The sequence below is a fragment of the Rhinolophus hipposideros genome (genome assembly GCF_964194185.1).
Source record: "Rhinolophus hipposideros genome assembly, chromosome: 9".
In the NCBI taxonomy this organism is placed as follows: Eukaryota; Metazoa; Chordata; class Mammalia; order Chiroptera; family Rhinolophidae; genus Rhinolophus; species Rhinolophus hipposideros.
In genome coordinates, this window is record NC_138055.1 from 38,358,553 (window position 1) to 38,383,042 (window position 24,490).

General features: G+C 37.1%; 1 protein-coding gene across 6 annotated transcripts in view; it reads left to right on the top strand.

Annotated features, from left to right (window-relative positions):
* STK38L (serine/threonine kinase 38 like) overlaps positions 1–24,490 on the top strand; it is a 74,177-nt gene that overhangs the window by 34,236 nt on the left and 15,451 nt on the right. For 5 of the 6 annotated variants that reach the window (XR_013994027.1, XM_081060122.1, XM_081060123.1 and 2 more), the window contains 4 exons: positions 14,618–14,762; positions 18,405–18,456; positions 21,530–21,652; positions 21,904–21,987. Coding sequence is in view for 5 of the 6 variants with exons in the window: in XM_081060122.1 (XP_080916248.1) it covers positions 14,629–14,762; positions 18,405–18,456; positions 21,530–21,652; positions 21,904–21,987 (393 nt within the window). In the remaining variant the exon portion in view is untranslated. The remainder of the gene's footprint in view (positions 1–14,617; positions 14,763–18,404; positions 18,457–21,529; positions 21,653–21,903; positions 21,988–24,490) is intronic. The other variant, XM_081060125.1, reaches the window with a different exon arrangement.

Genomic DNA, 24,490 nt, shown 5'->3' on the forward strand with positions numbered 1-24,490 from the left:
CTGCTTTTTGATTTTGATAAGGGCCTTTTGAATCACCAGTAGAAAAGCTATTTGAGAAGAAGGTGACTGTTTGAGCCCTTGTAAATATGCACAGGCATAAGCCACCAAAAAAACTCTTTCCCTAAAAAGAAGTGTAAAAAGTGGCTGAAAATTTTCTCAGAATTCCCATTATTCTTATGGTTTGTCTTTAGTTTTATTCCATGACTTCAAACTCTCTTTGTTGTTTTTCACAATCCTCTAAACCAGAAGTAAGAATTTGTTTCGTAGGGGAAAATAATCCAAGTGCAGTGGTACCTAGAAAACCAGCTCTGTGGGCTGAAATGTGCAAGTTGATTCCCTTTTACTGCTCCCATGTCTACTTATACACAATTACTCTTAAATAGCTTTTCTTGTTATAAAAACGATTGTTTCTCATCATTGGAAAAATTGGAAAATTCAAAAAATGATAAAGGATAAAATTTAAATCATCCATAATTTCACACCATAATTTACCCCGTTTTTCCATAATTGAGTTCATATTTTACATGAAGATAGAACTTTGTATTCTCTTTATTTAAAATTATTTGTCATGCCGTTAATGTTTTGGGGGAAAATTTTCTTCATCGTTGTTTTATGGTGTTTCATGTTATCATTCCACCAATCATTTTACCTAATTTTAAACATTTGTTTTGTTTGCTATTTTAAATAATGCTTTTATTAAAAAAAAAACAACTCTATAAATCTTTGCTGTAATTTTGATTATTTTCTTAGGATAGATTCCTAAAGGTGGAATTATTATGTCAAAAGACAAAAACTCTTTAAGGTTCTTGATACAAATTGCCATAGTCCCTGTTAGAAAGGATTACATCCCTACCTTTCACGTCCCTTGCGAGGAGAGTTGTAGGGAGCGAGGAGGGTGGCGCAGGGTTAAGAAAAGACAGTAGCCAATAATAGATTATAAGCAGGGCCAAGGGACCCCCAGTCTCAAGGACTGGACACCCCAATCAGGCATATGCATTAGCTTTTGTTAGGTGGGAAAGTAAAGGAGATAAAGCTTGTCAATCTCAAGATCTGTGAATCCCACACATCATAATAAGAAACTGATTCAAGCCAATCACCCTTGCCTGCAGGCAGCTGCACCGTAAGTCTCAGGATGTGTGGACTTCCCCAAGGGACAAAACTTTATGCATATGAATAGATGGAGAGCACATCATTGAATCACTTCCCTTGCAGGTTTTGGGAAGGAATGCAGCCACAGAGGCAGAGGCTTTCCTTAGCCTGGGGAAGGTGGGGGGCTGTGCCCACCTCTGTGAACCCTGTGGGTTCTCCTTTTGGTCCCCACTCGACTGAGCCTGGCTTGAGTTGTCCCCACCTTGGGGAATCTTACTCGTCATTAGCTGAACAGCCATCTTTTGAGGACCACACAGGGAGACATGAGCTGCAAACATAAAGGTGAAGCAAAGTCCCTGAAAGGATCTGTCTCACAGACTCTCCTTTCTTTAGGGGTAGGTACAAGGAGACAGACAGGTAGGCTGCTGCGTGGCAACACCTACCAGTTAACATACACAGTCATCAAGATGGTGACATAGGTCATTCCCAGCTTCAGTCTCTCTCACGAGAAGACCAATTAGCAACTATATATAGACAAGACACCATTGTGAGAATCCCAGAACCCAGGGGTGAGGCTGAATCACCCCCTGTAGGCTGCCTACCGCCCTGCTTGGATACTGTAAAGCAGCCCTGTTAAGTATACTCTTAAACATAGCCTGACCACACATCACCTGAATAGTGACCCTGGGCAGACTTGTTATATGGCACTGCCCAGCTGTGGAGCCCACCCTATAGCCCTGCTATGCAGCAGAGCCCAGCCTTTGGCCCTACCCATTTGTTGAATGCAGCCTGTGGCCTCTCCCAGGCCGGAGATAGCCAGTGACCCCACCCATTTGCAGAGCATAGCCTGCAGCTGCACCTGATGTGAGAGCCTGGACAGCAAACCTGCCCATCTGCAGAGCACAGTGTCTAGCCCATTCACCTGCAGAATACAGCTGGAGACTCCTCCCAACCAGAGAACCCAACCAGTGACCTTGTCTAATAGTGGAGCCCCGCCAGTGGCCTACCTGATTGTGAAGCCCAGTCTGACACCCTGCCTAACTTCACGGCACTCTCTATAGCCCTGTCTGATTGCAGAACATAGCTAGAGGCCCTGTCTGACCATAGCCTGTGACCCTGCCTCAGCATGGAATCCAGCTAGAAGCACCAGCTGATCAGAAAGCACAGCTGGGATCCTGCCCAACCAGTAGTGATTACAGAGCCCAGGCTGTGGCCTTGCCCAATTACGGAATCCATCCAGTGGAACCAACCTGCCAGGGAACACAGCCAGCAGGCTTATGCAACCACGGAGCCCAATCAGAAGCACCCCCTCCTCACTTTAGAGCATGGCAGTGGCCTCGGCCAACTAGAGATCCTGATAAGAAGCCCTGCCTGCCCACAGACACTACCAGTATCCCAAGCTGAGCTGACTGGTGAAGGTCTTTCCCTGCTAAAGCAAACCTAAAAAGTCTGGAGAACACTTATCTAATTGTGGAGATACCCACACAAGGGATCAAAGAACATGAAGAATCAGGTAAACATGACACCATCAAAGGAAACTAATAAAACTCCAATAGTTGACCTTAAAGAAATGGAGATTTCTGAACTGTTTGATAAAGAATTCAGAATAATCCTCAAAGTTCAGTGAATTCAAGAACACACAGACAACTAAATGAAATTAGGAAAACAATGCATGAACAAAATGAAAAGTTCAACAAAGAAATAGAAACTATAAAAAACTATCAAACAGAAATCTTAGACCTGTAGAATACAGTGACTGAATTGAAGAATTCAATAACAGACTTGATCAAGCAGGGGGAAAAACAAAGTCAGTGAACTAGAAGATAGGTCATTTGAAATTATTCAGTCAGAGGAGCAAAAAAAATAAAAAAATAAAAATGAAGAAAGCCTGTGGACTTATGGGACGTGATCAAGTGATACAAATATACATTATGGGAACCCCAGAAGGAGAAGTGAAATGTAAAGGGAGAGAAAGTTTATTTAAAGCAGTAATGGCTGAAAACTCCCCAAACTTAGGGAGAGAAATGGACATCTAGATTCAAAAGGCCCAATGGATCCCCCAATAGGTTGAACCTAAAAAGGCTATGCTAGGGTGGACGGGTGGCTCAGTTGGTTAGAGCGCGAGCTCTGGGCAACAGGGCTGCCGGTTCAATTCCCACATGGGCCAGCGAGCCGTGCCCTTTGCAACTAGAATGAAGTCAACGAGCTGCCACTCAGCTCCCGGGAGGCCCGATGGCTCAGTTGGTTGAAGCGCGTGCTCTCAATCACAAGGTTGCTGGTTCGACTCCTGCAAGGGATGGTGGGCAAGCGCCCCCTGCAACTAAGATTGAACACGGCACCTTGAGCTGAACTGCCGCTGAGCTCACAAATGGCTCCGTTGGAGTGCGGGCTCTGCCGGTTCGACTCCCACAAGGGATGGTAGGCTGTACCCCCTGCAACAGCGACTGGACCTGGAACTGAGCTGCGCCCTCCACAGATTGAAAGGACAACAACTTGACTTGGATGGAGCTGATGAGTCCTGGGAAAAACACTACTACTGTTCCCCAATAAAAAAGTCCTGGAAATACACACTGTTCCCCAATAAAGTCCTCTTCCCCTTCCCCAATAAAATCTTCAAAAAGAAGAAAATGGCTGAATGGATTTAAAAAACACACACACAGAAGAAACTCACTTTTAGCTTTAAGGACACAAATATACTGAAAGTGAAGGGATGGAGAATGCTATTTCAAGCAACTGATAACCAGAGGAAATCAGGGGTAGCTGTTCTTATATCAGACAAAATAGAATTTAAGCTAAAAATGGTCAAAAGAGACAAAGAGGGTCATAATGATAAAGAGATCAATCCATCAAGAAGATATAACAATTATAAGTAATTATGTGCCCAATATCAGAGCTCTTAATAAGTAAAGCAAGTACTGACAGAACTAAAAGAGGAAGTAACAGTTGGTGACTTTAATACACCCTCTCAGTAGTGGATAGATCATCCAGAGAATCAATAAGGAAACTGCCGATTTGAATAACACTGTAGACCAAATGAGCCAAAGAGACAAAAATGGATCATATCATTCAACAGCAGCAGAATAAATTTTTCTCAAGTGCACAGGACAGATCGCATGTGTAAGGCTACATGATAAGTCTCAACAAATTCAAAAAGATAGGAATTATATCAGTTATTTTTTCTGACCACCATGGTATGAAACTAGAAATCCGTAACAGGAGGAAAGCTAGAAAACTCACAAATACATGAAAATTAAACAAAACACTCCTGAACAACCAGTAGGTCAAAGAAGAAGTCAAAAGAGAAATTAAAAAATATATGAAACAAATGAAAATGGAAATCCAACATACCAAAACTTATGGTATACCTCAAAAGCAGTTCTAAGAAGGAAGTTTATAGCAATAAATACATACATTAAAAGTAAGATTTCCAACTTTACACCTAAAGGAACTAGAAAAAGAAGAATAAACTAAGCCTAAAGTTAGCAGAGGAAGGAAATAATAAAGATCAGATCAGAAATACTCATAAGTACAAAATAAGAAAATAATAAGATTAACAAAACTGGGTTCATTCTTTGAAAGGATAAAATTGAGAAACCTTTAACTAGACTAACCAAGAAAAAGAGAGAAGATCCAAATAAATAAAATAATAAATGAAAGAGGAAAGATTGATTATAACTGATACCATAGAAATACAAAGGATAATGAGAAACAACTATGAACAAATTATACACCAACAAATTGGACAACGTAGAAGAAATGGATAAATTCCTATAAACTTACAAGCTCCCCAGACTGAATCCTGAAAAAATAGGAAATCTGATTGGACCAATAACAGGAAAGGAGATTGAATTAGTAATCAAAAATCTGCCAACAAAGAAAAGCCCAGAACCAGGGCTTAATATCGAAAACATAAGAAACAGGAACTCATACAACTCAATAGCAGTTTTCCCCCAAGATTACTGTCTTTTAATCTTGTTTGATACACAATATGTATATTCCAAGTTTTTGTATAATTGATACCTAGCATTATTTTCATTGCGATGATTTCCTTTTAAGACAGTCCTTTCCATTTCAAAGATCAGATATTTATTTTTTTGTTAATTTTTGAAGTTTAATTTTTCTTTTTATTGCCTTCCTCCTTTCCTTTCTTTTCCCTCCCCTCCTTTCCTTTCCTTTTTGTTCTTTAATTTTTATGTTTACCCTTTTAAATCATTTGAAATTTATTTTGCCCTTTGGAGTGAAATGGATATCTGACTTGCGTTTTTTCCAAATAAATAACCAGTTGTTCCACCACCATTAATTAAATAATTCTTCTCTTCTTTCCATAATCTATGATTAGATTTCCTCATAAAAAGGCCAACTTTTTTTGTTGTTTGTTTTGAGTCAAGGTTATTAAGAATTTAATGAATGTTGTTCTCCATCTTCTCCTCTTTGCTAGTTTTGTGAACAGGATTATTTTCCCATTTCTAAATTATGTCTTTAAAATTAACATTTTAAAGGTATTTTAAAAACTTTAAGTGGAACTCTTTATTTAAAAAATATTTTTATTTTGTTCACTGACTCATATCTTTATAACAGAAGTGAAAAATACAGAAGAAAACTCAATGATGTTTGGCTATGGGAAGTAGAGGGAAGCATGACTCAGCTGACAAGGCAAAGGGAAGGATAATTCCTTTTGGGTGCATTAGATATCTAATTTTATTCATTTCATTTCTCCAGATCTCCAGTTCAGAATCATAGGTTTAATCTGGTACCCCAGAATTCTCTAGATCATTGTTAGTTATGTCCCCTATCCCCCCCCCATGCTCTGTTCTCTGCAAGAGTTACGTAGGTTATTAAATTCATGTCTATAAACTATAAATTTCTAGATATATAAATTCTCTATATAAACATGAATAAAATAAAGATATACCAACTTTTATGTGTGTTTATAGTCTTAATCCTTGTTTTCCATGTTATTTTTGTTGTTTTGTTTTACCTCTGAGTAGTTTCTCCTTTACAAATAGCTTTGAAATCCTCCCCCATTCTCCCCTTTCTGTACCCTCCACTTCCTGCCTTGCAGACTGATTTTTTTTCTTTCTCTCTGTTCTTGTGTGTGCTTGTGTGTGCACCAATTAATAGAAATTGATTTAAAGTTCTTTTAGGGATACCTGTTTTATCTAAATGTTGGTATTGTTTTCCTGTTGTGTTGCTAAATTATAAGTATCTGAAGTTGTTTGGCATTTCAGCTAAGGTAGTTTTTTTTTTTTTAAGTTAACTATAACTTGGTAGAACATCTTTCAGTTAAACATCTTTTGCAGAGAAATTCTAATGCGTTACTAAATAGGGATATAGCAATGAATTCAATCACATAAATATTATAAGAACAAATGTCTCCTTTCTGAATATTTTTGAGAAAAATAGGATGCTACCTTACCTGAACATTAAGATCTAATAAACTGGATTTAGAGCTGAGCTGCGCCCTCCACAACTAGATTGAAGGACAATGACTTGGAGCTGATGGGCCTTGGAGAAACACACTGTCCCACAATATTCCCCAATAAAATTTATTTAAAAAAAAAAAAACTAATAAACTGTCCAGTTTTTAGATAAAGTTTTTGTTTAGCAAGTTTATCTCCTAGTTTAATTGTTTATATTTGGTTCATAGACACTTCTTCCCTTTGCAAGTTAGAAAACCAAAAAACTAAAGTTCAGAGGGATATTTAGTAATTACTTGGATCCACGTACTCAAGTAGTCTACCATTAACAGCATTACTATAGCCAAATAAGCTTTTGGAAACTCAACCATTGAAATATATTTTTGTCAGCTTGGAAAAAAACTTCTCTTTCTAAAACAATACTGAAAATAACAATGACGATATTCACTTCAGCATCCCTGTGCCATCACCACCAGGGTTATCATTCACTAAAAAAAGAAAAAGTATCTATGAATTCGCTTCTCTGGACTAGTGTACAGGGCACACACCAATGTAGAGAGTCACGTTAATTAAAAACGAAACAAAAGTTCTTGACACTAAATGCAGTAAATAGATTGTAAATAAATTGGATGTCTGTTGCCTTACAGGAATTATGGCATCTTGTGAGAGACGTGATTGGTTCCTCCCTTGAACGTTTCCGTCTACCCTGCTATACCTGCCAATCACTACTAACTTCCAGGATGACGTTTACAAAGAGTTCTGTTTTTATTTCAAGTTTTTCTGTTTGAGAAACTAGTATGTACTTTTTGATACATTTCTCTCCTCTCTCTGTTCAAAGCAATCTAATTTGTCAAATCAACTAGGCTTTAAGATGAGGAGAGATAGGGAACATGCCCTGGAGACTAAATTTTCAAGCTTATTTAGGATAGCAGCCCAAAACCTAGGAGGAGTGAGCAGGAAGATTGGACTGGGAAGGGAAGAAAGTAATCAGTCTTGCACATTTAATAAGAGTTAAGAGATGTTTTAAAACAGTCTCTCACTTATGTTATTGATTTACCAAACATTTCCATAACATTTCTCTGTGCCAGGCACTGTTCTAAGTCCTTTACAAATACCAACTTTCCTAATTCCTATAAGTCTTATATTAACATAACATGTGCACAAGTTGGCCATTGTTATGTCAACGGGAAATTGAAGCACAGAACAGTTAAGTAATTTACTTGAAGTCCCACAACTATGGAGTGTCTGGCCTAAAATTCAGATCCCAGCAATCTGGCCCTTCACCACCATGCTCTGCCACCATTTGAAGCATCACGCCAGCCCTATAAGGTGGGTGTGTATTCTCTCCATTTTAGAGACATGGATCCTGAGTCTGTTTAAAGAACTCAAACGGGATCAGCCTTGAACTTATTTTATTTCCCCACTAAGTTAGCTCTTCCTGTACTGCTTATCGTTACTAATGGATGATAGCACCCAAAAGCTGATACCCAGAGATAATTATAGATTTCTATCTTCCCAGCTGAAATAGTTGAGCCCTTCTTTTAATCTCTTCTGCTGCTCTCTTAAATTCGGACCTCATTCTTCTATTCTAAACCAAAGGTTGTAATCTCATGCTCCCAGGAAGCAGGCAGGTAATAAAACGAGTGAAAGTAGGCTGGGCCCGAGGGAGGAGAGTTGGTGGACTCGGCAGGATGCTAGGAGGCTGCTGCTCTGTTCCAGCGATCTATTTCCAGGCAGGTCTGTGGGCTCAGATTTGACATCCAATTTTTAAAGAGGAACCAGAATCTGGACTTTTATGTGAAATCTTCCAATTTCTAAATCACAGAGGGAGCCAAACAAAATATGGCTGCGGGCCACCGGTGTGTGATGTCTGACTATTTATTATAGTCCCCCTAACCTGATTTACAGCCCTTGAACCTACTCCCAGCCTTTTAGCCATCCTCCCTATCCTAGTATAATCTAGCCAAAATGCCAATCAAATAGGATTTTAGGGGTGGTTAGGGGGATTAAATGCATTGCAACAAGTAACATTCTTAGAACAGGTCTTGGTACTCGGGTAAGCACTCGATAAATGTTCTTTTTTTAAAATTTTGTTTTAAAAACAGGACTTTATTGGGGAACAGTGTATACTTCTAGATCTTTTTCCAAATCAATTTGTTGTCCTTTCAGTCTTAGTTGTGGAGGGCGCAGCTCAGGTCCAGGTCTAGTTGCTGTTGTTAGTTGCAGGGGTGCAGCCCACCATCCTTTGCGGAAGTCGAGGAGTCGTACTGGCAACCTTGTGGATGAAAGCCCTCTGGCCCATGGGGGAATTGAACCGGCAGCGTTTGGCATTAGGAACATGGAGCTCCAACCGCCTGAGCCACCGGGTCGGCCCTCAATAAATGTTCTTTATTGGATGTTCTTCACTTAATTAAAAGACTTGACTCACTCCCACTTACGCTCAGGATAATGTTTTAACATGACACTAAAAGTGTTTTATCATGACTTCTGTCTTTTCATCTTCCCTTCTGCTACTTCACCAGATGTACTCAAGCCATTCTCTGTACTCAAGTATGTCAACCTGCTTCATGCTCTTACACCTCTTCCCCCTCTGCTCTGTCCGTCTGACTTGTGAACTCTCGTCTCCCCTACCCCACTTAAGATTCAGTTCAAGCATTGCCTCCTCTATTAAATCTTTGAGAGTACACTTCCCCTTGGAGAGCTGATCTCTCCCTTCCTTCTGTCCCGTAAAACAGTGAACCTCCCCAAGCTCAGGGACTCTATCAGTTTTCATATTCGCAGTACTTTGTGCAGTGCTGACACGTAGCGTATATCTGCACGAAATGTTGGTTGGAAATAACACAACTAGTAAAAGTTAGTGCTGGGACTTGAACTCTTAACCTGCCTGTGAATTTCTTGCTCTTTGGATTGTAGCTCAGAGAGGAAAGAAGTTGTGACTGTTCTGTCATCAGGGACCAGTATCTCACATGAGGACCTGTTACAACATAATGGTTGCAACTAATGATGAACTTAGGAATGTTTTTTAATACTCCAAGGCAATACAGTAGCATTAAGAATACTCTTTCCTCTGTACTACAGTATGTGAAAACTAAGGTCAAACCACCTGTTTAAATAGTGTGTTTTACCTCGGGTAAGGCAGTTGTTTTCCTACTTTAGAAACTTGATGGTAAATGGTTGGAGACACCACATCTATTTATAGATGGCCTGAGTGCCAAATTTGTTATCGCCTTTCCCCAGGCTTGATAAACGAAAGAATGTTGGACTTAACTATTGGTAGTGTCTCCATTAATGAATTAGGGAAGTCTGGAGAAAACACATGAACAGGAAATTCAAGGGCACCTAGTGTTGTTTTTATCAGTCCAGGAATTCTAGACTTGCAAATTATATCCTGTTCTTTTTCTGGCTAAAGAAAGGCTTCAGTAAAAGACAAAGAACAGTGTTAAATCCATTAGAGGAATAAATTTGCAGTATAATAAGTGCCAGTCATCCATATCTTTCTTTGCAATAATTTGGTCACGTCTGTTCTTAGTTTTGTTTAATTTGAATTTTTTAAAACCTATTTGAGTGGGGTTAGAAGGAAATATTTTTTGTGTGTTTTTAAAGTTGATCTCTAAAAGATACTATTTAATCAAGACTAATGGTAGAATTTATGGCTTTTTTTGCAATTGTATCTCTCCAGAAGGATTTGTTTCTGAAGGTTAACAACACTAAGTGATTCTGTAGTTCACAATCCAAAGGAAGTTATTTTATATGAAATATATAATTTAAAATCCATTAAATTTAAGTTTAGTTATTTACCATCATTTATTTATAGAATGCCTACTGTGTGCTCAGCACTTTGCCAGGTGCTGTAATACTTTCATTACAAGGATGAAGAGACATAGGTTTTGCTGTGATTTCGTTTTTAAACAAGGCATACATAATTGCATGTATGTATAACCAGAATGAAAGAACACAGTAATCATGATTCAATTATATAGTATCTGGAAGTTGTTTTTCATTACCTGATATCCACTTCTGGATTTTGGAGTTTAACTCATTACTCTTTTTTTGATGGGAGAAACCTGATCTTCTGTTTACCCCTCTTTTGTAAAGGCCTCAGGTTCATAAATTTTTATCTAAAACAACCTTATATTTATTTTTGTATTTGTAACGCAAACAATTCCTAGTTTCTTGGAATTGTTTTGAATTCCCTAACATTTTTTTACGTTTTATAAAAATATCCCCAAAAGTTTTGCTCAGTAGTGTTTCTGCCCACCTCTAGCCCCCTGGCCCTCCCCCATTTTGTTTCATTCTGGGAAAGCCCAGTCAGCAGCAGAGCTTAATATTGGCCATCTCCAGCCACTGTAAATTGGACAGAAGTGCTCTGGGCAAGATAGTCATTAGTCTTTTATTTATTTATTTATTTTAAAGATTCTACCTTATCCTGATGCCATTAAACATTTAAATTGAACAACAGTTTCCTTTCTTCTGATGCCATGCTTAGGAAGCAATCTTCTGATCCTTTTTATGGCATTACATCTAGCTCGCCTGCAAGGATGGAATGCTTTTGCCAGAAGCTGCAAAGATTGTTCCTTGTTACTCAATTTCTTACTGTGTGAATCAGTAAATTGCCATTGTGTCTTGTGTATCAGTCTCTTGTGAACTCTCTTAAGATAAAGTAGCTTCCAGAATTTGATTGCCCTAGGACATTGGCAGCTGAAGGCCAGACTTTGCCCCTTGGCAGACTGAGCAGATCAGCCTGTTCTAAGAGACCCGTTGGCAGCCAGTCAGCTGCCTTCCAAGGCCACAACCTGAGTGCATCATACATCTTCCTTTTTGACTTCTAAAGTATTTACTAATGTGTTATTTCTTTGTGTTTTTCTTCCAAGAGGCATTATAAAATGTTTTCATAACATTTTATAAACTTTTTGAAAGGAAAATACAGACCTTGGACAACTAGAGTTGGGTCTTTTTTTCCTGCTAGGAACTGTTAAACCAATTCGAAGATTCTTTATCAGCTATAGAACTTCTGGGCCTACAGAAAGCACTCTAAAATCCCTAGTGTAGCTCTTTGTTGGAGCTTCTAAGTCCCCTCCACCCCTAAATGTTTGTTGGAAAAAAAAAAAGTAACAGGCACATTTTTATTGTGTTTGGAGACAATTACCTATGAGCTCAAATTTTATATGCCTAATGGAGGCTCCCTAGACAACTACTGCAACTTGTGGACATTATCGCCTTTTTGACGGCTTAGGGACCATATTAACTATTAAAGATGCTGGAAAGTCTTGGAATAAGAAACTTGCTTAATTTTATATAGTTAGATTGCCTCAAATTATTTGAATTCCTCAACTTCCAGTCCATCCTCCCCAGCTGCCTTCCCCCCTCTCCCAAACCTCAAATTCCACTTAACAAACATGATTTGGGATGTCTACTATATACCATGTGTGTTCCATTTTTCCTTTGACTTTTCTGCATTTGATCCTGAAACTGAGAACATGAACACAGTGATTCTGATATTTCCAAACATGGCTTGGTAGCATTGCCCATTGTGTTGGATAGCGTTCCGAGAACAGCTTAGCGCTTCAAAATCATTTGGCCATAATAATTCTTGAGTTTCACTGATTTTTATTATGTATCGTGTTTAAAAATAATATTATTATTAAAGCAGTTAGCACATTTAAGAAATTAAACTAAGTGCCTAAAATAATGTCTTACAATTGTATAAGCTATTGTGGCTTTGCTGTGTATTATCTCAGATGGCCATAGCCTGTGCCTGTGAACTAGGTAGAGCAAATATTATAATGCCTGTCTGGGGAAAAGTGACTTCAGTTCAGTGTTCTGGTGATTTGAATAAGACCATATGCTCAGTTAGCAGCAGGGCCTAGATTAGATCGGTAAATTTCTGACTTTTTCCACAGTTGTTTCTTAGCCAGCCTGCATAGAGTACTTTACTTTTAGCCAATTCTTTCAACTCTTCCCCCACCTCCCATTTGATAGGTGGACTCATTCATTTATGAATGCCTACTTATGTGTCAGATACAGTGCTATTGTGGTAAATACTAAAAAATGAATCGGAAAAGTTCTTGCCCAGAGGTGCTTCTAGTTTAATGGGATAGAGAAGTAGAGAGATAAGCACCAGTACCTGAGATATATTGGTACAAATGCTAGAGAACACACATGTAAGAATGGCAAATATTGTGTCTCTGCTGGGAGGGTATGTTAGAGAAGTATTCATGATAAGACTGTGCCATAAAGAATCAGCAGGTTTCCTGCGAAGAGTTCAGGACATAACTGGTTTGGGGGTAAGTCATGTGAGGGCTTGGAGACGTGAAAGAACCAAGTATGTTGGGAGAAGAGTGAGCTGTGAGGAAGGGCGGCAGATAAGGCTGGAATGGCAAGCTGGAGACAGTACTGGGAATCGGAGTCCTGATGCCACAGCTCGCTAGCTGCGTGTATGTGACTTTTCTAAGCTTCAGTTCCTTACCTTACAGGGCTGTTGTGAGGATGAAATATAGTCATGCATAGGAAGTGCCACGATCTTAAATCCTCAGGAGAAAAGAGGGAGATTCAATGAATAAAATATAAAATTCCTGATATGTACCAGCATTCAATGAATGTGAACTGTCTTTGTTTATCTTGCTAAGCTAATTTGATTTGCTGTAGGCAGTGAGGAGATGTGAATGATTTTAAACAAATAATGTGATCAGCTTCTTGTTATAAAAAGATTTAGAGTACTCAGTAAAGGAGCAAGTTTATGATGCTAAAATCATAGATTCAGTTTTAGACATAAACCCAGTAAGATGACAGTGGGACTAGAATTTTGCCATAGTTAACTGTGTACTTTCTGTCTGTACTTGACTTGCTTGACATTGAAACACAAGAAAGGACTTTTAGTTCATTCCATCATGCCTGGGAGCTAGTCCAGCTCAGGCCCACAGGCAGGGGTCTGTATCTGTGTGTAATTAAGGAGAGGTGGGTGTGGGGGAGGAGATGGCAGGTCTGGGGGAATATTTCAGCCAAAGATGCAGCGTTGGATGTTCACTTTCAGCAATCTGGACCTTCTCTAGGGTGGTCTGTTACGATCCCCATCTAGATAAGCAAAAATCTCTTTAATGTATGGAACCATTCCAGTTTTGGTTTTGGTCTAGGTGTAGACTATGGTAGGCAAATCTCTTAGGGTCAGTGCCCATCAAAGCAACCACCAGAATTCAATCTGTTCCCTTATGAAGGAGTCATTTTGCTACATTCCTTGTCTAATTGTCCAGATTATCTTCTTCAAATCAATACTTTGTTTAGTTGGGCCTCTGATTTTTAAAAGTTGGTACTTGAATGACTTTAAAGTAAAAACACACTGTCTAGTCCACAAAACTTCCCTGTTGTCACCTGGTTTGACTCATATATTTGTTTCCTGCCTCATTCCTATAGGCATTTGAGTATCATTTGAAAATGAAATAGACCTCGTAGTCTGGAGAAGCATACCAGACCTTGCAATAGCAATATCTGAAATGACATAGAATTCAGAATGAAATAGGACAGCCATAGACTCCATCCAAAGGGGCTTCCTTCTAAAAGTAGTTTTCCCCTAACACATGCTCATATACCCATAAGAAAGACTAATATCTGTGTGCTTATTTGATGCAAAACTTTGTTTCATAAAATTTATATGGCAGAAGCTATTTCTTACTATTTAACTAAACAACATTAACTCTTAGGAGATTTACATTTATTGAGGACACAAGTATTAGCAAAATCTTGTGGACTTTTATTTAGTAATTAATAAAAAAATATATAATAAATTGAAACTTTCTTGTTTTGAATGCTTTTTTAATACAACCTTTTGTGTATAAATGTATTTATATTGTGTGTGGACTGTCGCCAGTGCTTATTTACTGTTATTCACCCCTGATTTTTCCCAAATTTAATTTCTGTTGTTTTGGGAATAGTACAGTTTTCTCTTTAATTACTAGCATTGTATTATTTATACTGTGAAATATTTGGATGTCTCAACTGTTAGGGTAGACTTTTGTTTAGTAGAAATCAAACCATTTTTAGAGTTTGTTATAAAGGGTAGAGAGTTGTGTTGTTGTTTTTTTCATTACTGAATAATTTGTGTTTATATGTTATTTCAGTTTCCATTACTATGGCAATGACGGCAGGGACTACACCCACCTTTCCTATGAGCAATCATACCCGGGAAAGAGTGACTGTGGCCAAGCTCACGCTGGAGAATTTTTACAGCAACCTAATTTTACAGCATGAAGAGAGAGAAACCAGGTATAGTAAAGGCTAGTCAGAGTTTTCTGTTTGGTTAAATAAGCTGTCGTGCTATAGGTGGACTGTCAACATGTCCGTTAAGAATATAAATATTATAGATTCCTGTGTGTTGTTCTTAAGTTTCCTGTACTGACAGGACCTCGTTACTTTTTTCATTTTTGCAGAATAGGTTCTTGTCCTGTGTGTCCAAATGTCATTTGATGTTTTAAACAAAATGTATTCAACCATGAAATTATGATGTATCTTTATACTTTCTTTTAGAGGGATGCAGTATGAATAACTGACTTTAATCCAAATACCTTTATAGTGTTGTATGTATATAAGTGGCACTGGAAGAATAAAAAACGAAAGACATTGTTTTGCCTTCAGGAAACTTATTGTAAGGGAGATAATGCACATAAATATTACATGAAAGAGTGTAAAGTACCACTAAGAGACGGGCAAAGAAGAGATTGCTTTTGTTTAACGCTACTGGGAGGGCTTCACAAATGGTGCTGGCCTTTAAACAGGCCTCTAAAGGAAGAGTCCTATTTATACATAGGACGTAAAAGGGAGAAGAAATGTAGTAGAGCAGGAGGAAGGATATTAGAGACAGAAGTCACTGTCAGTGCTAGGTCAGGCAACATTCAATTTAGCTCAAGTTGGATTTCCACATTTCCTGGGAGCCTGGGATGCTTTGTTAACAGTAACAATTCTCATGGTAATGGCCTTCATGAGTTTTGAACACAAGATCAAGTGATCGCAGGTATTAAGAAGAGTGTTGTAATGTAGAGAATGGACTGTGGGAAGAGGGATTAAAAACGGGAAAGGCTAGTGAGATCGCCCAGGCAAATAGAAAGGAGGCTTGAATTTAGATTGTGACAGTAACAACAGAGAAAAAGTGATGGGTGAGAAAGATTGGAAAAACATGGAAAGTAACCAAATAAGAAATGTAAGAGAAACAAGTCAATACTGGCTCTGAAATGTCATGCCTGGGCAAACAGAGAGAGGTATAACTTTAGAGAAAATAGGACTCGAGAAAAAGACTCAAGTTTTGAACTTAATTTTGTACAGGTCTAACTATAGATTAGACATAGCTGAGGAGAGAATTAGAACTAGAAAAGAATTATTCAAAAGTCCACCTAGAGAGACAGATTAAGAAAATATGAAAGAGAGTTAAGAAACAGAGCAAAGCTATCATATCTTTAATCAAAGTTCCTAAAAGGGAGGAAAGAGAATGGAGCAGAGTCAAGTTAAACTAAGAGTTAGTCATCAGTAGAAATTCCAAAAGATTCAATTTAGGCAGAAAGAAAGTGATCACAAACAGAAGATCTAAATGCAAATACATGGATAAATCCCAACAAAAATCTACTGTATAAAAACAATAACAATAATAATGATAATGCCTTCAGCATATAAAAAAATAGAATTAAAATATTTTCTAATACTAGACTATCAGTCAGGAGGGAATTAAGTGGAATTAAAGTGTTCTTAGATATCTTTGTATCTCTAAGGATAGAGATATAACAGATTGATTAATTTCAGATTTTGACAAATTAAGTGTACATATTATAATTTCTAAGGTAGCTACTAAAAGAACAAAAATAAAGTTTGTAACTTCCAAACTAGTAGAAAGAAAAAAAATGAAATGAGGGAGTAAATAATCAGTTCAAAAGAAGGCAAGAGAAAAAGAAAAACTAAAGTACCAAATTACCAGAGACAAATAGAAAACACAAAATAAGTTAGAAATAAATCCAAATATATAAGGAGTTACATTAATTGTAAATGTAATGAACGTCTCTGGAAGTGATCAAATCATCAAGGAGAGTGAACAAGGTAGAAGAGAACCAAGGAAAGAAAGACCTGTATCTTTTCAGGAGGCAGGAATTTAAGTTATTAATTCGAATTTTAAAGGTTCATTGTCTTTTCTTGCTGAAACCTGAAAGTAATTCAGTTTTGTCCTCCAAACAAAGGAAAGTAAGAGTAGAAGTATCTGCTGTTATTTAAAAAAACAGTCTCAACTTGGTGGTACCATTGGAGTCATATCAAATAGCTCCTACTTTCTAAAAGTTTATACTTTAAGGAAACGTGATGAATTCCTAAGGCTTAACTAATTGGATAAATACATAAGCCAAATAAAGTACTGATCAGAACAAAATTTCAGAGCATTTTAGGAAGAAAACTATTTTTTTAAAAGGCACGAGAGAAGTCACAGTTGTTCCCATCAACTTATGGTGGAAACAGATGAAAGTTACTGCCTCTTTCCCCAGAATGAGGGAAGAGTTCATGAAATGTTAGTCTTGGCCAGGATAGGAAAGGGGGCAATAGAGATTTGACAGAGGAATAGAGTCGCTTGTATGTTGATATCCCTCCAGATTCGTGGTCCTCTTGCTCATTGGATTCTTTCTGCAGAGGAGAAAACTCAGAATCATTTAACAGACAGCTCTGTAGTGAGTGGTGCATAATGGCAGGCACAGAATCCGATGTTAGGAGCTCATTCCATTCTCAGGTTGGGCTTAGGGGAATAATATGTAAATGAAAGATAAAAATCAGTGTGTAAGCACCAAAGTACCTATTATAAATGCTGAGGAAGTGGGTGAAGAATGAGTTATTAGTCTCATCTCCTTTGGGTTGCTGATGTATGTCCAAGCTTTAGATATTTTTGTTGGGAAGTTTCCTTGAGAAAGAAAAAGAAGTGGTCTTAATAATGGGTTAGTAAAGAGCTGACCTTTAGATATATTGTCATAAATAACAAATACCAAACAATTTGTATTATGGTTTCAATCCCCAACCCCCAGGATGTGGATAAATCCTGGAAAGTTAGTCTAACATATTTCAACACTAATTAAGAAGAGCTCTCTCAGGTTTATCTATAGGAAAAACCAGTACAACAGAAATAAAATACTTCATACTCACTTGGAAATGAGTTGCAAAATTCGTACCACAAGCATTTCTCTAGTTACTTCATGCATCCTGTTGTTCCTTCATCCTCCCTGCTCCCACAATGCTTGGCTTAACTAACTATAAGCGTACCATTTAAAAATAAAGAACAACTGAACTTGGCTATACCTAGAAAAGCAAATGTTCTGGTTATTAATTAGTTACTTTTTATGTACACGTATGACTTTCCAATTTACAAAGAATTGTAATAGAATAAAATACACTCAACTGCATTGAATATCTTTCCTTGATTGATTAGGAAATCAAGCTTAGATTTTAAGTGAAGTATTTAGACAAGCTCATTTAGCTAATTGTTAGAATCAGTATTCAAATGGGTATCCACCTTAAAAATTTATACTTTTAGTCTTTACAGTTACCTTTATATACTTCTAATCTAAACATTGATAAATGTTAATGATTTTGGTGGTTTGAACGTTAGATGACAGAATTTTCCTTAATAGAACATCATTTACCTTTGCTAATAATTCCTTTGGGCAGCTTTAGAAGTAAATTTTTTGTTTGGCTAGTACGAGAAAGTTAAATCTGAATTAAGTTTGTATTTTAAAAAGAAAAGTATTTTTAGTGATTATTTTGATTCAATTTGAAATATTTTATTTTAAACAGCAAATTGAAGTTGTAAACTTGAGTAAATAAATGTATATTTCTTAAATGGGAATAGTTAGGAATGTATTTAAAATTTAAATTATTTTTTCTTTTGTTAAGGCAGAAGAAATTAGAAGTCGCCATGGAAGAAGAAGGATTAGCAGATGAAGAGGTAATGTTAGCTGTAATTACTGTGACTATAGTTAACAGTCCTATGTATTATGTACTTGCAAGTTGATCTTAAATGGAAAGTGGATCTTAATTGTTCTCACTACAAAAAAAATAGTAGTTATATGAGCTGATGAATATATTAATGAATCTTATTGTGGTAATCACTTCACAATATCAAATCATGTGTATCAAATCATCACATTGTATACCTTAAACTTATACAATGTCAGATGTCAATTATATCTGAAGAAAGCCAGGGGAAAAAACAGTAATAACCGTACAAAAGCAACCCAAGCGACTTTTGCATTTATTGATGTCAAATGATTTTAAAACTTCTTAGATAATGTAGATTTCATCACTTGGATATGAGCTTCTTACTTTGTTGCTATGATGGATATTTTTAAAAGGAGGCAGCTTTATAATTTCAAGAACAAAGATTTAATGAACAATATCTACAGTATTATAGGTTTGTGGAACAAGCACAGGGCTCCAAGAAGAATCGATCAAATCCTCTCAAAATTTTTCCTAAATATATTTCTTAAAACCATCCAGTTCTCTAGTCCAGTGCTATTACCCTAGTTTTAAACTACCACATATTTCAACCCGAAGAATAACTGCCCCCAACTGGTCTTTCTTCCGCTAATCTTGGGCCCACTCCCACCTACAAGGTTTTTCTGCAACCACAGTTGTCTCTCTAAAGCCAGATTGAATCACATCACTCTTTGCTTAATGTCCTTCATTGGCTCCTGAGTACTCTCAGGATAAGGGCAGGCTCTTTAACTGGTGTACAAGACAGTGATATTTGGCCTCTGCTTATCACTCTCTAGCATCATCTCTTGCCACCCAACCCCCATGCTGGCCAATGGTATTGAATTACTTTAATTTCCACGCTCTTGCCGGTGGACCTTTTCACATGCTGTTTCTGCTGCTTGGAACTTCCTTACTCCTGCTTAACTCCCATTATTCTTCAAGAAACTTTAGGTCTCACTTTATGCATCACTTCCGCTGGGAAATCTTCCCTGATCTCTTGAGGTACTTCCTCCTACATTCTACCGTAACACTGTTCCTGTTCCTTGAGGTAGCCTTAAAATACCCTCTTTCTAGAGCAGATACTCCATACTATCTTACGTAGCATTAGATCTCCAAAGTTGGCAGAAGGCTAGAATAAGTACTTGGGGAATAAATAAACAATGGAGTTTCCAGGTTAGGAGGAGAGATTACATATGAGTGTGTGTAAAAATATGTTTACATATAGAATGTGGGAAACTTTAAAAATAGAGATTTTCCACCCCAATTCAGGGGGAAAATGCCTAATCCAGAAAAGGTTTCATGGAAGAGGTAACAATTGATTTGAATCTTTAAAAACTAGGTAGATTTTACATTAGAGTTGAGAAATGTATACAAAATGACGAATATCATGGAATAGATTTTTTTTTTTAAAGTAATGTGACAAAGTTATAGGTGATATCCCAATTTTTGTAGGATTATATATCCCATACAGTTATGGGATATGTAATAGCTGTCCCCAACTACGTAAACATTGTTTACTTGCTGCATTACACAACCTATCAGATATTAATGAACATTATTTTTTCTAGCTGCCTCTCTCTTACCTATCAATTGTGAGCGTAATTTATGAAACTGTAAGGTCAGCTTTTCCATTCAGGCTAGACAAATTACTGAAACTACATCCAACTATACTCTGTTTTATAATCCATTAAGTCAGAAATCCAGAATGTCTTTCAAAATGTTTATAAGTATTTATTTATGTAATTTTAAAAAGGCCTTTACTGCTTTGAAAGACAGTGCTGTAGTGCCACCATGTGGCCTTTTTAATTATAGTCTTAAAATTGAAAACTACTTTTTAAATCTTTTTGTTTTATTAGTAACTCAGTTTTTTTAAGTATTATTCAGAAGATGTTTTTGAATACAAATATAACCTTCACTGTTGGTCCCTGGTTGATGTGCCTGAGTGTGTTACCTCATTTAGCTGTTTAAATTGGAGACATAATTCCTCAATGCCATCCTTTACATTAATTTTGTTAGAAGTCAAAGAATTCCATTGCATTGATGATACATATATCTAATTAGTAGTTCGCCTTACCCTTTTGAAAACAAATATACACAGGGGTAGAAAGGGACTATTCGGTAGTTACATATGGAGCTGCACTTAGGAGCAAGTCTTCTGAGCTGCTACGGTCATTTTGACTTGTTTCCTTCTCAAACCTGAACCACTGAAAGCTTGATAGAGTTCAGCTGAAGATGAATAGGGGGTTAATTTTTCCCCTGATTTTGTTTATTTCCCATTCTATGTTACCTCTACTAGGAACTATGTCAAAAACCAGAATTTTGTTTGGTGAGGGAAAAAAACAGAATATAGAGTGATGAAAGAAATGCCCTTTCTAAGTGTACCTTCAGGTATTTCATAACATTTCTTATGAATGCTCATTATTTTTTGTGATTGTTAGAGAACGAATGATGACATTTATGACATGAATATTTTAATGACTTTTTCATGTAATTATTTTTTGATGCAAGTTCATATTTTCAGGAAGTTGTATGCCAAGTCTCAAGCAGTTTATTAAAATTTGCCCAAGAATAAATTCTACCATAAGTAATCTCTATAGAAACACGGCCATTGTGTTTTTTCAGTGTCATAAGTCTCAGAAATTGTGACAGAGAAACCTTTGAATTTAGGGAATTGAAGCAAAGTAGGTTTCTTGAAGGTAAAAATCAATATTAGAATACTGTTAGCATTTCTTAAAGTTTAATTTTTATTTTTCAATTAAGTTAGCATATAGATGAAAGAATATGATGAACTAGTTAAGACGAAGTATTTAATGGAGTGCACTTGAAGAATAAAGTTTTATCAGTTGTTAAAAAGTTTTAAAGTTTATTTTATTCTTTCCGTGCTTAATAAATACTTGACTTTGGTAAATAAGTTGTAGCACCAGTATATAATATTTAAGATACTTCACCCCCATTTTTGTTGTCTCATCTTTTAATACTATAGATTTCCTTTGAAACAATCTGATTTTAAAGTTATCTTTTTAAACTGTCTTTTCTTTTAATAGAAAAAGTTACGCCGATCACAACATGCTCGTAAGGAAACCGAGTTCTTACGGCTCAAGAGGACCAGACTTGGCTTGGATGACTTTGAATCTCTGAAAGTTATAGGAAGAGGAGCGTTTGGAGAGGTGTGGTTCTTTTTAAAAGTCACTGCTATTGAAAATATATATCTTAAGATACTTTAACATGTGTATTAAAATAGCTTAATATGTATTAAACTAGTTTAATGAATTAAACTAGTTTAAGTTTAATAGAATTCCTCAAATACCATCAGTGGCAAGTTGCAACACTGCTTTCTTTAAAGGAACCTACCTCTCGCTCCTAAATAAATAGTAATGACTGTTTAACATTTATAATGTCATTAATTTTTACATTTTAGGTGCGACTGGTCCAGAAGAAAGATACAGGCCATATCTATGCAATGAAGATACTGAGAAAAGCTGATATGCTTGAAAAAGAACAGGTATGTTCTTTAACACATATAACCGAAGGAACATCTGCTGACTAGGTGTTAGAGTAAGTGTTGATATTGGAATTTTTAAAAAGAAATCTCTGACTCTGGGTGGTGAACACACAGTTATAGATAATGTATTACAGAATTGTATTCTTGAAACCTATGTAATTTTACTAACCATTGTCTCCCCAATAAATTTTAATTTTAAAAAAAGAAATCTATATATCTTACTATATAATCTATTAATCTTTTGATAGCCTATTTTATTGTTTCTCAATTCTTATAGTTAAATTTATAATCTAAATATGTATTAGTCTGTTCAGGCTGCCATAACAAAATAACACAGGCTGGTTGTCTTAAACAACAGAATTTATTTTCTCACAGTTCTGGAGAGTGGAAGTCTAAAATCAAGGTTCTGTCAGGGTTTGGTTTCTGGCAGGGTTTGATTTCTTGTGAGGGCTCTTCCTGGCTTGCAGGTAACTGCTGTCTCATTAAGTCCCCGCATAGCCATTCCTTGGTGTGTGTGTGTGTGTGTGTGTGTGTGTGTGTGTGTGTATTGATAGATAGATGTGTGTGTGTGTGGAGAGAGAGAGAGAGAGAGAGAGAGAGAGAGAGAGAAAGAGAGAGATACCTCTGGTGTCTCTCCTTGTAAGGATACTAATCCCCCACCCCCATGACCTCACTTAAACCGTAATTACCTCCTTAGAGGCCCATCTCCAAATCTAGTCATACTGGGGGTTAGGGTATCACCACACAAACATTCAGTCCATAACAAAATACCTTCAGTGAAAATAAAGGACAGTTCTAAGTACCCTCAATCCCTATCATATATCAAAAAAGCAAATCCTCCTGAGAATTTGCTTATTTAACCTATTTCTAAAATCTGTAATTTTCTAGTTTCATACTTCTGGGCTCTCTCCACGTTTCCAGTGACTTATAACATTTATGGGAAGACCATAAATCTGAAAACATCAGTAGTATTATTTTATGTATTTACCTGTGTTTCCAGTTTGGATAGACACTCCGTAGAAATCTAAATTGAATACATATTCATTTTAGTGAAAGACTCAACAGTGAGGTTATAGAGGGAGATGGGACCTCTCTGAACCTAATGTTTTATTTCAATCTTTTAGTCCCTACCTGAAGCTTACTATATTACAGTACTGTAACATAAATTTATTTAGATATGGCCAACCTGAATTTTCACTGCATTTTTCACTTTATTTCATTCATTCAACAAACATTTACAAGTTCTAGGTTCTGGGAATACAGTTGTTAACAGAACAAATCTGACCCTTGTTCTTTTATAATAGTGGGGAAAATGGGCAGACAGCTATTTCAAATAGTCATGATTGATAAGTTCTATGCAGAAAATTTCTACCGAAGGAGAAAGCCATACAGATGCTGTTGGTTTAGGAGGAAGAATTAGATCAGGGAAGGTTTCTCTAAGGAGGGAAAATTCGATGAGAGGCTGAATAATGAGAAAGAATGACATAAAGAGATCTGGCAGAACAAATATCCTGGTAACAAACACAGAGGCCCTTAGGCAAGAATAATCTTGGCCTGCTCAAAGAAGAGAAAGAAGCCGTTGTAGCTGGAAATAAGTGGGAAAGAGTGGTTAGAGATGAAGTGGGAAAGGTATGCAGGGACCAGATCTTATAGGGCTTTCAAGGCCAAGATGCAGAGTTCGGGTTTTATTCTAAATGCAGTAGGAAGACACTGTTTTGTGTAAATAGGCGGTGGCATGTCATATTGCTGTTCTACAAAGATGAAGCAATCCCTTTGCTTATTTATAGGAAAAACAAGAGTTGACGCAGGGATACCTATGTAGCAATTCCAGCCATTTGTGATTGTGGCTTATACTAGGATTACAAGAGTAAAGCGGAAGAAGTCAGACAGATTAGTTATGTTTCAATGGAAGAGACAGCAGGATTTTCTGTGATGTACTGTGTTGCAGGGTGAGAGGAAGGGCGAGGGTGGTGAGGGAAAAAAAGGGAAGAATCAAATAATACCTAGAATTTTGCTTAGGAATGAGGTGCATTACGCTGTCCTTTTTCTGATTTAGAAAAAATTGAGGAAGGAAGAGGTTTGGAGACAATGGGAATCGAAGGTTCTTTTTGTGACATGTTAACTTTGAGCTGCCTGTTACATATCCAGGTAGAGATATTAAGTTGACAGTTGGCTGGAAGCTTGGGAGAAGTTTGACTAGAAATGTAATTTGGAATTCATCAACATATTGATAATATTTAAAGTAATAGGACAAGATGAAATTGCCTAGGGAACAAATATACACTGAGAAGAAAAGGGGGCCTGGATCCAAGCTCTAGGAAACAGTAGTCAGAGGAGAATACAGCCGAGGAGACCAAGAGATTGGGGAAACCTTGGAGAATGTGGTGTCAGGGACGCCAAGAGGAGAAAAAGTGTTTAAAGGAGGAGGTGGGTGGGCAACTACGTTGTGTGCTGCTAAGAGAGAGAGCAGGAGGAAGAGAGGCCGCTCGATGTCACAGTGTGG